A 19,082-nucleotide genomic window follows, 5' to 3' on the forward strand; every position below is an offset into this window, starting at 1 on the left:
ATTAGATTAGTTATGACTTTAATGAATGTAAGTTGTATGAATAAGAAGAGTGTAGGCGTCGTTCGAAGTGTTTCATTGTGTGAATATGCTTGGCAGTTATAGAAAGTGAGAATTGACATATACGATTAGGTATAAGGAAAGTAAGAAGCCGCCAACAAGTTTTTAAGGAACTTATAAACCATTCACGGATCATAAAAGACAACCACGATAAAGAAACAACGAAAGACAACAACGTTTGACCCGTGAAGGTTACACCTCATTCATATCCATGAGATTACTAACTTTATATGGGTTGAAACCACAAAAGGATGATCGGGGATGATGGTACGAAGTGAGTCATTGAGTCACATTTGCCCGTATTGGCCTCTACTCGATTCTTATTGTGAAAAGTGATTCCTGCGATCTCAAATGCATGCAAACAAAGATTGAATTAACTCCAAACTTATTATTATGCTTAATTGGTTGAATATTAATGCAACCTATAATTCTAAAATATTCGTGATCACTTGATTAAATAACAAGGTTAAAAAGGAACCTAAACCAGCCGTCTATATTATCTTACAAAAACTTTTGTATGCCCCCGGTTTACAGTAAATTTATTGTACATCGAGTATTTTCGCACATGTGAACAATAGTATTATTTTTTTTTCAGAAGTGACTCACATTTTTATAAAAGTGACCCATATTTTTACAAAAAGTGACCCATATTGATACAAAAAGTGACCTATATTTTCACAAAAATTATACATAATCTCACTAGTTTTTGTTTATTTAATTTTTTCAAAAGTAACATATATGTTTAAGATGAAACACTAATTTTTTGAGATGACGAAGATTAACTTTCTTTAAATAATAAAAATATAAAGTTACTCCATGTTAACTCAAAGTTTCCCCTTTGTACATACAAAGTTACCCTTTTATACACAAAAGTCACCCCATAATAAATACACAGTTACCCATAATCTGAGAAAAGTCGACGCTAAAAAGATGAAATAAAAAAGCACTTTGTTCTTTACAATTTTATAAAATATACAAGTAACTTCTAATTTTTCGTTTGAATAATAGTAGTAACTGTCTTCTTCTTCGTAAGCTTAACATTCGTCATTTTTATCGAAAACTGAATATATATATATATATATATATATATATATATATATATATATATATATATAAGAAAATAAACTTATAAACATCAAATAGAAAATGATTAAAAAAAATGGTTGTAGAAGAGGAATCAACAAACAAAATTGCAAAATTAAGTGAAGAACTAAAATATAAAAGCGAAAAATGATTAAAATTGAAGAACAAAGCAAATGAAGAAAAATAGTGGAAAATGAAAGGAGGGAGAAAAGAAGAGCAACTGAATAAAAAAGAGGAGAGAGAAAAAAAGGAAACAGAAATAAGAAATGGAGAGGAGAGAGAGTTTTGGTAATATAATATGACACGTGTAAAGGAAATAAACTTTCCTCAAATTTGTTGCCACACACTAATTAGTGTAAATCCGGCGTTTTAAAATATTTTAGGCGTGATTTTCAATTACATATTTCCTCTAAATATACAATATGGTAATAATAAAAAATATAATATAATAAACATTAATATTGAAAACAATTTAATAATAATCCAACAATATAAAATCGTTACAAAAATAATAGAAATAAAAGGAACATGATTCCTTACTTTGATTTTGCTTGCTTGCAACTATAAAAAAAAAAGAATAATAAAATAAACGTGTTAGTAACTTCATGGAAAATCAATAAAACAAAAATTAAAATTAAATTAAATAGAGTTGATTTGGGGCCAAAACCTCAAACAATTCTACCTTTTACGCCTTTGTTTAACGATGGAACCTCGGGTAAAGCACGGACTCCTTGGAGTGCTTAAAGGAAGTATTTTGAAAGAATATGGTAGGCTAGTGTTTAGGTTAGATCATAAAAGAGAGAAGAGAGAATTAATTGATTGTTGGGGTAGAGAGAGAGACAATGATTTTTGGTGCCCCGAAATGTAGAAAGGAGGGGGTATCTATAGAGGAAATAAGTAGGGGATCACACGGAACCCTAGAAAAGATATAAACCCTAATTTGGGGCACCGTGACACGTCATTGTCTGTCGTGACACGGTACAAATTGTCGTGTCGCAGTGCATTATTTTTCCTAAAACTTGGAGAAAATACGGAAAAATCCCATGTCACGACATGTGTATCATGACACGACAATATCCACCGTGGCGCGGCACGCGGCACCGTGTCACAGTGTACAATTTTCTAGATTTGCGTCCAGGTTCATAAGCGCGTGAGAAAGACACGGGAAAGCACCGTGACACGATGAAGAATACCGTGTCAAAATACCAGGCCCTGTGCCACATCATCATCCCCCGCGACGCGGCAATTTTAGCTAATGTATGTAATTCTAGTTTTTTATGCATTTTTAAAACGATGATAACTTTTGATCCGTAACTCGGAATAAGGCATATAATATATCATTGGAAAGCTTATGAAGTCTTCTTTCTATCCCATTAGAATCAGGTCAAAATCTTTTATAAAGATATGGTCGTTTTAGTGAAAGGGTGTCGGTTTTGGGTCGAGTTTAGTGTTTTGCTCATATCTTTTTCATTTTAAATTGGAATTAGGCTTATGATATATCGTTTGAAAGCTTAAGGCATATCCAATCAAATAGTAATTGGATCAAAATTATACAGCCACAAAATTAGACTAGATTGGTTTTGTGATGTGGACACGAAAAGAGGAAAACAAGTATGGTGTAAGGAAAAGGCTAAGAAGTAGTTGGTTTATGAAATATATTGAATAGAAATATGGATTAAACATTCCAATGATTAGGTACTCAACCTGACCAATAATGGCAGTGAAAGGTTGTTCATCATCAGGTTTGGTTTCGAGGAGACATTTTTAGGTGTCTACAGAAGCCCCCACTTTGACTGAGTCTGTAGAAACATCAGTTTCGAAAGCGATAGTCAAATTAGTTGATAGGGACGGAGAATGATTTAAGACATTCAGCGCTCCTAAATCACTCTGTATATGCCAATACTTGCAGAAAAATATTAGTTCCACAAATAAAAGAGCAAAAGGATAAAATGCTTATCTGGCACCAGTGTATCAGTGTCAAACGAGTTTGGTAGTTTTCTATGCTTGAAGAAATCAAACGGATGTTTGTTGTGATACTTTCCATGCTTGAGGAAAGTCAGTAGATGGTACAATCGCTGACTTCTTTGTCTTGAGAGGTGGCAACAACCGATAATTTTCCAATTAAGCTTGGGGAAAAACTTGTCTGATGATGAGGTTGCAAGTCTCTGTGTATCGAGAACCTTGTGTCGTGAATTGTCTTCGCTTGGGAGATGATATCTAAAAATGATGATGGTTTGATTGTCCCCGAACGTGGGTTGTAGATTGTTCGATTGTCCCCGAACGTGGGTTGTAGATGGTTTGCTTGTCCCCAAACATGGGCTGTAGATGGTTCGCTTGTCCCCGAACGTGGGCTGTAAATGGTTCGCTTGTCCCCGAACGTAGGCTATAGATGTTTTGCTTGTCCCGGAACATGGGCTATAAATGGTTTGCTTATCCCTGAACGTGGGCTATAGATGGTTTGCTTATTCCCGAACGTGGGTTGTAAATGGTTCACTTGTCCCCGAACGTGTGCGATAAATGGTTCTCTTGTCCGCGACAAATGGTTCACTTGTCCCTGAACGTGGGCTGTAAATGGTTCACTTGTCCTCGAACGTGTAGGTTGTACATGGTTCACTTATCCCCGAATGTGGGTTATAGGTGAGATCTGCAAAATAAAAATATAAAATTTGCTAAAGGACCAGTGTAGACTGTGATTGATTTGACCAACTAACTTGACCAAACTTAACTTAACATGAAATGACATGTGTATGACTTGTGAGTGTGTGTGAATGTTTATGATTTGAGTGTGTGTGCACACACAAGAAAACGAAGATGCAAAGGTAAAAAATTTCTGTCATTTTTGTCATGAGTGGAGGGTACCGACTTTCTCCCGAAAAAAAAAGACGTGAAAAAAAGTTTTATTTTTCACTTTCCCTCGCTGAAATTTTTTTGATAAAGTTTTCAAACTTCCTAAAAAGAAAAGACATGAAAAAGGTAAGAAGTTTTGAACTTCCTCGTTGATCAAGACAAAATGAATCGTGTGGATTGAATTGCTTGTCTTGAAAATAATGTATGCATGATGCATGTTCTTCTGCCACGAGGCTAAGGAAAAGTACATCATATGACACGAGAAATGAATGAACTTAGGTCATGGAGCTAAGCATCATATGTGGTGTAAAGAAATGATCTTGGACGTCACTTAGGTCTGAAGCTAACCAAGTATATAGATGAAGTAATTATTGCATAATGAACGTCGCTTAGGTCAAGGAACTAAGCACGATATGCTTTGTATGACTAAAAAAATATGATATATACAAGTTGCTCAACAGGGATGCGTGAAACAATGAACATTGCTCAGGTCAGGAAGCTAGGCAAATATACAATGTTTCTTTTAACAAATGTTGTCTTGAAAGATGATGAAGCATGCGCGGTAGGTGTAGACACCTAAAAATGTCTCCCAAAAACCAAACTCGATGATGAACAACCTTTCACCGCCATTATTGGTCGGGTTTAGTATTTAATCTTTGGAGTGCTTAAATCCATATTCAAATCCATATTTTCATTTCATAAACCAACCCAATTCCTAGCTCATTTCCCCAAACCATAACTTATTTTTCTCTTTTCGTGCCTTTAAACCCAAAATAATTTATTTCGTGTCCTTTAAAATCATTCATTTCGTGTTCTTTTTATAAAAACGTTTAATCCAGTTTATTTTGGTCCATAATCTGGGTCCAATGATTAAATAGTTGGATGGGGCTTTAAAAGATCTTTCCAACGATATATTATAAGCCCAATCCGAGTTATAACGAATAAGTTATGACCAAAATATTAAACCGAGCCCAAACCAAACCTAAGCCCATCTTACCTACGACTCAATGATCATGTGGAGGGTCCAAATTATTTAATCTCATTCCTAAACCAATTAGGATTAATCAGAAGCTTCTATAAGTTTCTAAAAGATCTTGATTATCCTTTTTGAAAAGATAAGATTAAATAGTTTGAAATTGAATAAAACTCCTTTTTTTGAAAGTCCTAATTCTATTCGAATCGAAAGACGTTCAAAGATAGACAGATAATATTTTCGTGCTTCATAGTTTTTATCCAATTTTATATGGTTGGATAATTCCTAAACCAATTAGGATTAATCAGAAGCTTCTATAAGTTTCTAAACGATCTTGATTATCCTTTTTGAAAAGATAAGATTAAATAGTTTGAAATTGAATAAAACTCCTTTTTTTGAAAGTCCTAATTCTATTCGAATCGAAAGACGTTCAAAGATAGACAGATAATATTTTCGTGCTTCATAGTTTTTATCCAATTTTATATGATTTGATAATTCCTAAACCAATTAGGATTAATCAGAAGCTTCTATAAGTTTCTAAAAGATCTTGATTATCCTTTTTGAAAAGATAAGATTAAATATTTTGAAATTGAATAAAACTCCTTTTTTTGAAAGTTCTAATTCTATTCGAATCGAAAGACGTTCAAAGATAGACAGATAATATTTTCTTGCTTCATAGTTTTTATCCAATTTTATATGGTTGGATAGCCCTTGTAATTATCTTTCCAATGATATATTATAATATCAATTCCAAGCTATAACGGAAAAGATATGAATAAAATGTCAAACTCTATCCAAAACTGACACAGTCTCACTATTTCGGTCATATATTTTATTCTATAAAATATTTTAATCTGATTATAATTGGGTTAGATAGTAGACTTCAAGAGCTTTCCAACGATATCTTATTCATCTTATTCCGATTTCTGGATCAAAAGATATGATAAAAACAAAAACTGTAAAAAATATAGTCTATCGAGTTTTATTCCGATTTAATTCGGATCTTATCTTAATTCTTCGACCCTTTTTTTTCTCTATAAATAGAGGTCATATATATCACCCCTTTTTCAATCATCAACAAGCTTGATCATAAAATAATTCTCTTTTCCCTCTTTAGCCTAAATACTAGTCATCCTATTTTCTCAAAATACTTCCCCTAATTAAGCACTCCAAGGAGTTCATACAATACCCAAAGTTCTATACTTAAACCAAGGCTTGAAAGGTATAATTGACTGAGGGTTTGGACCAAATCAAATCTAATCTTTATTTAATTTAATTTTCATTTTATTTATATTTTTTATTGAAGTTACTAACAGTTTATTCATGATGTAGCAATTCAAGGAAGCGCGGAAAGTGAGTAGTTAATCACTTAATTACTCTTATTTTTATTCTTGTTGCTAGAATCATGATTAGGTTTTGTATTTAATTTGACTAACACTATTATTGTTAAATTTCTTCCAATATTAATGTTTATTTTATTATTTTTATCGATCACCATATTTCATGTTTAAAGAGAATATGTAATTGAAAATTACGCCTAATAAGATAATTTGGACAACCGGTTAGGTTCCTTTTTAATCTTGTTATTTAATCAAGTGATCACAATATTTTAGAATTATGTGTTGCATTAATATTCAACCAATTTAGATTAATAATAGTTTGGAGCGAATTGAATCTTTGTTTGCATGCCTTTGAGATCGGAGGAATCACTTTTCACTATAAGAATCGAGTAGAGGCCAATACGAGCGAATGTGACTCCATGACTCACTTCGTACCATCATCCCCGATCCTCCTTTCGTGGTTCTGAACCATATGGAGTTAGTAATCTCATGGATTATGAATGGGGTGTAACCTTCACGGGTCAATCGTTGTTGCCTTCGATGTCCCTTTATCATGGTTGCCTTTTATGATCCGTGAACGGTTTACAAGTTCCTTAAAAACTTGTTGGCGGCTCCCTACTTTCCTTGTCCCTAATCGTATGTCAATTCCCACTACCTATGAGTGCCAAGCATATTCACACATGCTTTTACGTAGGCGCACTTCAAACGACGCCTACAGTAGGGAAACAAGATTTCATGATAAAGGGTTCCTAAGGGAAAGATGATATGGATATGTATGTGTGAAAGAAGTGTGTGAAAGTGATACTAAGGTGAAGCTGCAAAGGCTATGGTGATGGAAAGAGATGTGAGAAGAGTCGAGATGGTGACACTTTAGGCTGGGTAAGCTAAGTGATGTAGGTTCAAGCCACCAAGTCTAGCTCTATATGGATAGGGTCATAGGGATAAGCATTGGATATTCTTTGACTCGATTATACATATGAATGTGGCCGCACCTTAATGTTAGGTTCCCTGTGTATCCGTTAGGAATCAGGCCGAACGTAGCTCTAACCGAACTTTGCACAAGTGTGTGTACACCTCAAAGAGGTCTTTCAAGGGCTGTTATGGTTAAGTTGATGGTTTAAGGAAGAAAGGGGTAAAAGGCACAAGACCCAAGAGAAGCCCCCAAGATATGCAATTATGTATTGGACTTTGCAAGTTTTATTCTTCATATATATTTTTTTTGTTTTGAATTTCTTTTTTTTTATTCTTTCAAATCAATGTAGGCAATCTCAGATTATGCGGTCCATCACGTACTTAGCAGTCATGTTTCTCAAGCATGGTACCAAGCACTCGATGAGATACGCAATTTGAGACGTGTTCGTATCCAAGACATTGGAACACTTGCCCTTAAACATTGTTTTATTGTTGCTTTGCTGCTTTTTTTTTACTTGCCTTTTGAATGTTACACAAATTTCACACTTTCCCATCCCAGGGCTAAGTGAATGTGGGTTGAATAAATAAAGTCAATCGTTAGACGAGGCTCAAAGTGGTTGATGAAGCTAGAAATGGATATGTGATTGAATGGTTAATGGGGAATGAATGGGTTGCAAAATTACCTCAAATCATTGGTATACCTTGTGTTCGGTTCGACAATTGTTTTTTTTTTTTGGTAAAAATGATCGGGATGTAAAGAATATTTAATTTATTGATGAAAATGGTGAATAATCTAACAAAATTATCAAATTACAGAAAGGGAAATCTATGCTAGAGAGTTGGGGAAAGGGAAACTAATAAAAAGAAGAAATCATGAAATCATGCGCGAAGGGCTTTGCTCCATTTTAAAATAATAATTAATAATAACAATAATAACAATAATTAATCTTCAATATTAATAATAATATTGTGTTGATAATAATAATTTATTATTTTAAATAATTATAATAATTATTAATATTAATAGTAATTAATATTTATTATTTCATAATAATAATTAATAATAATAATCAATAATAATAATAATAAAAATTCAAAATTCAAAATATTAAGTTAATATTTAATAATATTATTAATTAATAATTTCTAATAATTATAAAAATTCTTGAAAAAAATAATAATAACAATTTCTATTTATTTTTTAGAAATAAAAATAATTTCAATTTATACTATTTACTGAGAATAATAATAAAAAACAATTAATATTTTTAAAGGGAATGGTAATACTTAATATATTTTTTTGAAAAGAAACACTTAATATTTTATAATAATACTAAATACATAATTTTATTTAATAATAATAACCAATGATATAAAAAGAATAAAAAAAACTACAAAAAAATTATGTGCTTTAAAATATGTGATAACAACGACCAAAGCGACAATTAAGATGATAACAACGAAGATCAAAGCGACAATGAAAATGATGAAAATGACGATCATACCGAAGTAGATGGTTAATTAACCACAATGATGTTAAACTCTTATCTAATTAGGTTCTTATTTTGATATACGGTTGTAATAATTTAAAAATGTTAAACAATTGTCTTGTATCTTTCTACTATTAACATATTTTAGGGAATATTTCAAGCATCCTACACTTGAACCCCACTGTGATCATACACTTAAGCATGGTGGCATCCAAAGGGAAGGAAGCTAGAGCAAAAGAGTCGCCAATAAGTTTTAGGAACTTGTAAACCGTTCACAGGGTGAAGGTTACACCCCTTCACGATCCATGAGATCGCTAACTCCATAGTGGTCTGGAACCATGATTGGATATTCGCGGATGAAGGTACAAATCCAACCTAAAAGAGATTGAACATTCCCTAAAAATAGGCCTTTACTCTATTATTCTCATATTCATGTGAGCTTTTTGAGTAACATACAATCAATATATTAATCTTAAACCTGTTTAATCTATGTAGGTTGAATATTAATGCACAAACAAATCTATTATTGGCGATCACTTGAATTATAATCAAAGTAGCCTAAACAAGTTTATTAATTATCTTATTAAGCATGATTACAAGTACAAATTCCCTTAAATCATGCATAAAAGGTGTGATCAAGCAATAACAACAATATATCATGCAACATAATAATAACAACAATCATCATCATCATAATTTCAATAAAGCATAATAATATTAGCAACATCCTAGGCATGATACTAGCAAGATTAATAACAAATCCTAGCATGTCACTAATAAAAATCAAAGCTTTAACCCTAATATGATACTAATATGATAGAAAGAAAGAAATAGAAAGCAACTTAAACATGATACTAGAAATAAATAAACAATATCCTAACATGATACTAGGAATTAAAATAATCAAAGTATAATTTCTATAGAAAAAGAATAATTAGAGTAATTACTTACTTCGATGCACAAACAAATCTATTATTGACGATCACTTGAATTATAATCAAAATAGCCTAGACAAGATTATTAATTATCTTATTAAGCATGATTACAAGTACAAATTTCCCTTAAACATGCATAAAACGCGTGATCAAGCAACAACAATAGTATATATCAAGCAACATAATAACAACAATCATCATTATAATAATCTCAATCTCATAATAATAGCAAGATCCTAGGCATGATAATAACAAGATTAATAACAAACCCTAGCATGTCACTAAGCAATAAAGATCAAATCTTTATCCCGAACATGATACTAACATGATAGAGGAAAGAATAGGAAGCAACCTAAACATGATACTCGAAATAATAAAAACATCCTAACATGATACTAGGAATTAAAACAATTTAAACATGATTTCTATATCAAAAGAGCAATTGAAGTAATTACTTACTTGGATGCCTCGTATCTCTTTCTAATAACAAATTGCATACGTTAGTAACTTCAATGAAAATATTAAATCAAATAATTAAATTAAATAATCGAAATAGGGATTTGGGACCAAACTCTCAGAAATTATCAACCTTTGACGTCAAGGGCGAAGGCAACTTCGAACTTGGCTAGGTGTGCCTAGAAATTGTGAATGAGGAATTTTGTATTTCGTAAAAAGGTGTAGAAGGGATTAGAAAGAGGGAGAAAGAATAAGCTTTCTAGTTAAAGTGAGAAAAGAATAAAATTAGATGGTTGTGAATGAATAAAAATGGGGAAATACGACTCCTATTTATAAGAAAATAGTCTGGAATCGATGGAAACAAATCAAAATTTGAATCGGAATAAAACTGATCCCTGTCGCCAGCGACAGAGCCCATCGCGAAACGACAAGGATAGCGCATGGCGACAGGCTCTATCGTTTGGCGACATGCTCTTTCGTTTGGCGACAGGCTTGCCGTTTAGAGCTGGTTAAAAGATAAAAGGCGATTTTGTACGGAATACTCTTCTTAAAATAATTAAGCAAATCAACTCCTTTTTGATTAATTTTAAATCAGATTATATCAAAATAAAACACTTGTTTTATTTCAAACCAAATTCATTACTTTTCTAAAAGAACAATTATCAATCCTAATGCTATTAGAACACAAAATAACCTTCTAGACTATTCTAGAAGACTATAATCAATCCTAATAATTTTAGGAATAATAATTAATGGGCCCTCCACTAGATCATTGGGCCATAAAACAATTTCATACCCAAATTAGTATTTGAACCATACCTTCCTCATTATTCATGGAATTGGGCTTATAATATATCATTGGAAAGCTCTTCACAAGCCTGATCCGACTACACTATTAATGGACCCTTATCATGGACCAATTAAAATTGGACTGGCTATTTCCATAAATAGAGAAAATTTTCAAAAACAGAAAGAAATATTTTTATTAAAACTAACAAATCACAAGACTTTTCACACTTTCACCTTATTCGATAATCAAGCGACGTGAAAAGTATTCATCACTGAGTTTGGTTTTTGGGGAGACACAGATGGGTGTCTACAGAAGCCTTCACTTTGACTGAGTTTGGAGAAACGTATGTTTTGAAAACAAAAGTCAAAGTAGTGATAGGGACAGAGAATGATTCAGAACATTCTGTGATCCTAAGTCATTCTTATAACGCTAATACCTGCGAACTAGCGTTAGTTAAACAGATAGAGGAGTAAAAAAACGCGTATGTTGCACCGTCGAGCACACGTCTCTAGGGTAAGCGATTTTGTTGTTGTTTTTGTTGTGACAACCTTCACATTGCCTCGTGAACACCATCGTCGAAGATCGCTGCTTGTAGTTATCCTCGATTGTTTGTGACAATTGTTTCGGAGTTTTTTGTGTCCCGTGGGAGATACAACTCGAAGACTGGATTCGACAAAGGCGCATGTACCTGCAAAACGAACGGAGCTCCTAATGGTTAGAGGTCTGCTCTAAAGATTAAGTTAGTACGGAATCGGAGTAAAACGTGCGGAAAGTAAGTTATCTGCTAGGATTCCAAGCTCAGGTGTTCTATGTTTTAGAGAGCAATAAATATCCTAATGATTAAGAAATAATAATTTCAAGGTGTGAAAGTTTCAAGGTGCCCCAATAATTGGGGGAATCGCCCTATTTATAGGGTCCTAGAAAAAGTGCCCTACCCTAGCGTTTGATGAACTAGGGATTAGGACAGCGCCATTTTGCGGCGCCCTTGGAATTTGGGCCTTGTAGGCCGCCATTTCCAGGGGGCATATCTGAGTGACACGTGTCGTCCATCTAGAGAGTCCATTTAGACGCCTTTCAAAGGGACACGTGTCACTCTCTTATTGGTCCACTTGGAAGTATTAAATACCCCAAATCGTTTGCCCCTCACAGGGGTGACGTGGCATGCCACGTGACGCCTATGATAGGTGTCGGCCTCTGATTGGCCGAATATTCACTTTTCACTTGTAACACCCCCAAATTACTCTCTAATATTTAACAATTCTAATCAAACCTTAGGGAGTAAAATGGGAGTATTACCGCCACGTGATTACGTAAGGCTTAACAGAGTTTTGCAGCGGAAAATAGTACTTATCTTTTATTAATAACAATAGTAATAATAATAGTTTGATACACTTTCAAAATAGCTACATCACTAATACTATGTTTACTAAATTAAACTAGGTGATCACCGCCCATCATTCCCAATGCAGCATATAGTTCACGTTGTCCGATCGCCATCACCTATCTACTTATCAAACTGATAAGCAGGGCCAAGCCAAAACAAACACAAATACGTATTAGCCAAAATGCTAAGTACATACAAACGCTAGACATGTAAAATCAATTTAATTAATTAAACATGCTTTCGAAGAGATTTAACTTTAATAAATCATAATTTATCCAAACCATTTCTGAATAGAAATTCATGTATAAATAAACTTGTCAAAAGAACCAATTTCCGAAATAACCAACTTTCAAAAGATAATTCCGAATAGGATGGATCAGTCCATATTTTCATAAATCATTTTCCCATCTAAGTGTGAACATCCCCTAAGATAGTAACTCATTTACAAAGTGCTATCACGGGAAAATACTAGGTCATACAAAGTCCATAGTCTTCAACTTACTCCGCATAGTGGGAGTTAAAAATCCAAAGATCCAAGGAGTAAATCCCGTTAAATAAACTTTCCAATATCCCATACTCGGGATAATTTAAACAATAAAACTTCCTTTTTAAAACATCTTGAATATCAGTATAAGTTTATAATCAATCATATAAAATATTTAAATATTTGAGATCAAACACTTAAACATGTTTCACCAAAATATATTTCACAATCATTTAAACATGGTTCGAAATCACTTAACACGTAAATCATGTTGCATATAAAAGTCACTTTTTAAAAGATCTAGCCACATGTACGTACCTTGATCTTTGAACACAATTACGGAGCTCCTAATTTTGAACCCGAAATTCCTCCTATAACAATCCTAATCAAATACTTTTCAACCCATAGACACAAGGACTTAGACTATCGCCCTTGACTAGTTGTGCATGAACAATTTATTATCATAACCCTTTTATAAAATTAACACTTTTATTCATGAAATTATCTTTAATAATCCATAAATAATAATAATAATAATAATAATAATAATAATAATAATAATAATAATAATAATAATAATAATAATAATAGTACGTAGGTGGTAGTGGTAGCAAAAATATCAACAGCAACAACTACAATACTAACAACAACAAAAACAACAACAAGAAGAAGAAGAAGAAGAAGAAGAAGAAGAAGAAGAAGAAGAAGAAGAAGAAGAAGTAGTAGTAGTACGTAGCATAGGTGTAGTAGTAGTAGTAATAGTAGTTGAGAGTAGTAGTATTAGTAGTACTTAGTAGTAGTAATAAAATGAGAAATACATGGCTTACTTACGGTGAGCAACGCAAGGAAAGAGATGACAACAAGGTGGTGGTCGAATGGCGGCGGTGTGGCGGCAGCGAGGAGGTGCTTGTGAGGAGCTCAAGACCACAAATGGAAGCTAAAAGGAGGTGATTATGGAGGAGGAAGGAGAAAGGAGTAGGAAAGTAAGAAGAGGAGTAGGAGATGTGATGAAAATATCTCATGTTCCATGGCTATTTATAGGGAAGTTTGGTACTACTTCAAGGCATTCAATGAAGGAGGCAAGTGGGCAAGTGGGTGGGTTTTCCCCCCTTTGCCGACATGATCAAATTAATTTTTTTTTAAATATATATATATATGTATATATATATATATATATAAAAGTAGTATGCTAGGAAAATTTATGTACAAATTTTGTGTAGTACTAGTGTACTAATATAAGAATTGAAATGGCGAACTTGGTACTATGTCATCCGAATCGGGTACAACTTATTAACGGTTGAAAATCTAATTTTTGGATACGAAAATTTTTGACTTGACTCGTATAATTAAAATTATTATAAAATATAGGTATAAAATTATCATATAAATATTTTGTATGATAAAATATTTCGGAAAATCCATATTTAGTGACTTGAAAATACGGGGTATTACAGTCTACCCCCCCTTAAAAGAAGTTTTGACCTCGAAACTTAAGTTGAAAATAAGTAAAATTATTTGAATTGTTCAAATTGACTCATGCACAACCTACAATGACTTGGAACAACTTAAACTATGAATTAGGTATAACACATAACAACTCAAAATGACTCAAAACTAACCAAAAAGGGCAAAAGCGTGAAACTCTATTGCATTCTACCGCCCTTAAAAGGAGTTACGCCCCCGTAACTCGACTACTGACCTCAGAAAACAACTCTGGGTATCTTTTCCTCATATCTGATTTGGCTTCCCAAGTAGCTTCCTTGGTTTTATGGTTTGACCATAAAACCTTAACTATCTTAACATCCTTGTTTCTAGTGCTTCTCACTTTACTATCCAAAATCTTCACAGGTCTTTCCTCATAAGTCAAATTTTCGTCCAACTCGATGGTCTCAAGCTTTAAGACATGGGAAGCATCTGGTATGTATACTTCCGAATTTGGCTCACATGGAACACATTGTGAACTCTTTCTATCTCGTTAGGCAAATCCAACTTGTATGCTACTCTTCCCACCTTTTGGATGATCTCGTATGGTCCAATACTTGGGGCTCAACTTTCTTCTCTTCCCGAACCTCATTACTCCCTTCATTGGAGATATTTTCAATAAAACTTTCTCACCTACTTCGTATTCTTCATCCCTCCTTTTCAAATCTGCATAGCTCTTTTGTCGATCTTGTGCGGCTTTTATTTTCTCCTGAATCATCTTACTTGTTTCACCATCTCTTCGATCATTTCGGGCCCAAGTGTAACAGTCTCGCTTATGTCGTTCCAACATATCGGGCTTCTACACTTCCGCCCATACAAAGCCTCGAATGGCGCCATCCCGATTCTTGCATGATAACTGTTGTTGTAGGAAAACTCTATTAAGTCCAAATGATCTTCCCATAAACCCTGGTACTCCATAACACATGATCTCAACATATCCTCTAATGTCTGTACTGTTCTCTCTGTTTGACCATCGGTTGTGGGGTGGAATGCAGTGCTCATCAACAACTTAGTCCCCATATCCTTTTGTAAACTCTTCTAGAAGTTGGATAAGAACCTTGAGTCTCTATTCGAGATGATGTCCTTCGGCACACCATGGTATTTCACCACAAATTTCACATATGCTCTTCCCAATTGATCCATCGACCATGTACTCCTCATGGGTATGAACGTTGCACACTTCGTTAGTCGATCCACTACGACCCAAATCGTATCATTTCCCGCTCTAGTCTTTGGTAAAGCTCCTACGAAATCCATAGAGATCGAATCCCACTTCCAACTAGGAACCTCCAAGGATTGAACTGTTCCTTAGGGTCTCTTATGCTCGATTTTAACCTTTTGTCAAGTTAAACATCTAGCCACTTCCCTTTTCATATTCGGCCACCAGGATGTCTTTTTCATGTCCTTATACAACTTATCCCCTCCGGGATGCATTGAATAAGGAGAACTATGAGGTTCCTCCATCAACCTTTGCTTCAAATCACCTCGATTATACGGAACACACCATCTCCCTTTAAAACTCATGCTTCTGTCATCAGCTATTGCAAAGTCCAATATTTGCCCTTCCTCGATCTTTTCATTAATCTTGTTCAACTTCTCGTCCCCAAGTTGACTTTCTCGAATTTCATCATAATTCGACGGTTTGCTCAGCAAGGCACCCAAAATTTTCTTCACCTCTCCTTGTTCCAATACCTCCAAATTCATCCTTTGGAACTCCACACATAATTGATCTGGTAGGATCATCGCGTTAACTGCATGACTTGACTTCCTACTTAATGCATCAGCTACAGCATTCGCTTTCCCTTCATGATACTGAATCTCCAAGTCGTAATCCTTAATAAACTCCAACCATCGCCGTTGTCTCATGTTCAACTCCTTTTGAGTGAATATGTAATTCAAACTCTTGCGATCGGTGAAAATCCTACATGTCTCTCCGTACAAGTAGTGTCTCCAAATTTTCAATGCAAATACAATTGTGGCTAACTCCAAGTCATGGGTCTGGTAATTCACCTCATAAGGCTTCAACTGTCTCGAGGCATAAGCAATCACCTTTCGATTTTGCATCAACACACAACCTAACCCGAACTTTGACGCATCACTATACACCTCATATTGCTCACTTCCATCAGGCAGGGCTAACACAGGTGCCGTAGTCAACTTCTCTTTTAATGTTTGAAAAGCCTTCTCACACTCTGGAGTTCACTTATACTTAAATTATTTCCTCATTAAGCTCGTCATAGGCCTTGCAATTCTTGAGAAATCCTTAACAAATCTCCTATAATAACCTGCTAACCAAAGAAAACCCCGAACATCTGACACACTCCTCGGGGTCGGCCATTCACTCACAGCCTTTACCTTTTCTGGATCCATCGAAACTCCTTCCTTAGAAATCACATGACCTAAGAAGGCTACCTCTTCCAACCAAAATTCGCACTTTGAGAGATTGGCGTACAATTGATGCTATCTCAAGGTTGACAATACCGCCCTCAAATGATCCTCATGCTCTTCTCGATCCTTCGAATACACCAAAATATCATCGATAAATACCACAAAAAACTTGTCCAAGTATGGCCTAAAAATTCGGTGCATTAGATCCACAAAAACAGCAGGTGCATTGGTTAACCCAAATGGCATTATAGTGAATTCATAATGACCATAACGATTCCTAAAAGCGCTTTTTGCAATGTCCGACTCTGCTATCCTCAACTGATGATACCCCGACCTCAAATTGATCTTTGAAAATATTCCCGCCCCTTTTAACTGGTCGAACAAATCATCAATCCTAGGTAGAGGGTACTCATTTTCACTGTCACATTATTCAACTCTCGGTAATAAATACATAGCCTCAAGCTTCCATCCTTCTTCTTTACGAACAACACCGGTGCACCCCATGGTGATGAACTCGGTCGAATGTATCCTTTCTCCAGCAAGTCGTCTAACTGGGTCTTCAACTCTTTCATCTCAGCCGGGGCCATCCTATATGAAGCCTTTGAAATAGGTCATGTCCTGGTCACTAAGTCTATATTAAACTCAACATCCCTCATAGGTGGCATCCTTGGAATTCTTTCGGGGAAAACGTCAAGAAATTCATTTACTATTGGAATGTTTTTCCCATCATCTCCATCTCCTTCTTCTATCCTCTGGACACTACACATATACAGTGGATGTCCTTTTGCTACACACTTCTTAAGTTGCAAAGCAGATATGATTTTTAACCCTAATTTCCTCCTCTCCCATCGATAGGTTACTCTAACTTTGCTCGGGCCACACAATGTGACCTTTTGGGCCTCGCAATCAATTTGGGCCTTGTACTTGCCCAACCAGTCCATCCACAAAATAACATCGAGATCTTGTAAGTCAAGCTCGATTAACAAGAGGTACACTCTGATGCATCTTAGTACAATTCACCACTTCCCTTGATGGGATAGGAATATCTAAGGAAACAGACACCGGAATCTCTAACTTGAGCATATCTACTAAACTTCTAGAAATAAAAGAGTGAGACGCCCCTGAATCAAATAAGACTTTAGTAGACATAGAACAAATAAAGAAATTTGTAATTACCTTATCAGAAGCAGTTGCAGCCTCACGGCTGTTCATAACGAACACACGACCCTTGGGAGCAGCTCCACTGTTGTTGTTGGGTCTAGGCTTAGGATTGAATCCGCTGGGATGGGTTGGCTTGGGTTGGTTCTTCTCATCTTGGAGTTTACCCGATTGCTCATCTGAAACCTTCTTGTAACACTCATACTCATGGTGGCCTAGCTTTTGGCAGTAGCGGCAGGTCATTAGGTTTCCCTCACAATCCTTTCCAGGGTGGTTTTTCGCACATCTCTTGCAAAAATAGGTTCTCTTGGGTTTGTCTCCATTCCCTCGGTTCTCATTTCCTCTTTCAAAATTACCCCTGATGTCCCTTTTCTCATTAAAATTCCCACTCGGGTTCCCCTCAACCTTGGGTTTCTTCTCACTCCCATTGAAAGCTCCACTAGGCTTCCTCTTTTTCCCAGAATAGTTTCCCTTAGCTCTCTCCCTTTGATCCCATAAAGGTGCGTTGCCCTCCCGTAAACCTCATCTAAGGTCTCAAAAGTCACTCCTCCCAATTTCCCTTGAAGGGTTAAAGTCAAACCTTGCTCAAACCTCCGGGCCTTAAGCGCCTCAGTTGGCACTACCTTAGGTGAAAATCTCATTAACTCAATGAACTTGCTATAATACTCATTAATCGTCATGTTCCCCATCCTAAGGGTTGTAAACTCCTACACTTTTGTTTCCTCAAATAGGCAGGGTAAAACTTCTCTCTCAAAGCTTCCTTTAATTGAGCCCACCCAAAGTTAGAATTACTCAATAAGTCATCTCTCCTTTGACTCCACCACAAATCGGCTTCCTCTCTAAGGTAATAAACAACATTATTGACTTTTAGCTCCTCGGGGTAATTAATAGCATAAAAAAGTTTATCAAATTCTCTCACCCAATTTTCTAATCTTGCTGGGTCTACTTTGCCAAGGTAAGTGGGTGGTTTGGCCGCAGCTATTCTTTTAAAAACTTCCCCAAAAGCATCAAGGTCATTATGGGCTTTTCCCTGGTTTGAGAGAATACCGCTATGTTTTCGGTTATTTTGGTTAGCCTTTTGATGACAGAGCTGACCTTGGAACTACTCCCTTTCTTAATTCGTTGCCTTAGAGACGTGATCCTGAATAATGTGGTAATTAGACACATGAATTTACAAACAAATTACTCATCCATCCAACAAAGACTCAGAGATGTGATAACTTTACTGTTCACAAAATATCTTGAATACTAAACGTTCATCAATTTAGCTAGCAAGTCTAAATTGCCTTTTTTAGAAGCAACT

The 19,082-nt window shown here is 35.0% G+C and overlaps 1 protein-coding gene and 1 long non-coding RNA gene across 2 annotated transcripts; both read right to left on the reverse strand.

Moving 5' to 3' along the window:
- Positions 1–12,215: 12,215 nt before the first annotated feature.
- Positions 12,216–13,771, reverse strand: LOC110690189. Its single transcript, XR_002505036.1, has 2 exons — positions 13,583–13,771; positions 12,216–12,399 (listed from the first exon to the last, which is right to left on the reverse strand). It is a non-coding gene; the product is annotated as an uncharacterized LOC110690189 (long non-coding RNA).
- A 3,819-nt stretch (positions 13,772–17,590) lies between these two features.
- On the reverse strand, positions 17,591–18,022 carry LOC110690165. Its single transcript, XM_021866994.1, has one exon. It carries the CDS (start codon positions 18,020–18,022, stop codon positions 17,591–17,593), a length of 432 nt encoding a protein of 143 aa, XP_021722686.1.
- Positions 18,023–19,082: the final 1,060 nt, after the last annotated feature.

Source organism: Chenopodium quinoa, unplaced genomic scaffold, assembly GCF_001683475.1.
Source record: "Chenopodium quinoa cultivar QQ74 unplaced genomic scaffold, ASM168347v1, whole genome shotgun sequence".
NCBI lineage: Eukaryota > Viridiplantae > Streptophyta > Magnoliopsida > Caryophyllales > Amaranthaceae > Chenopodium > Chenopodium quinoa.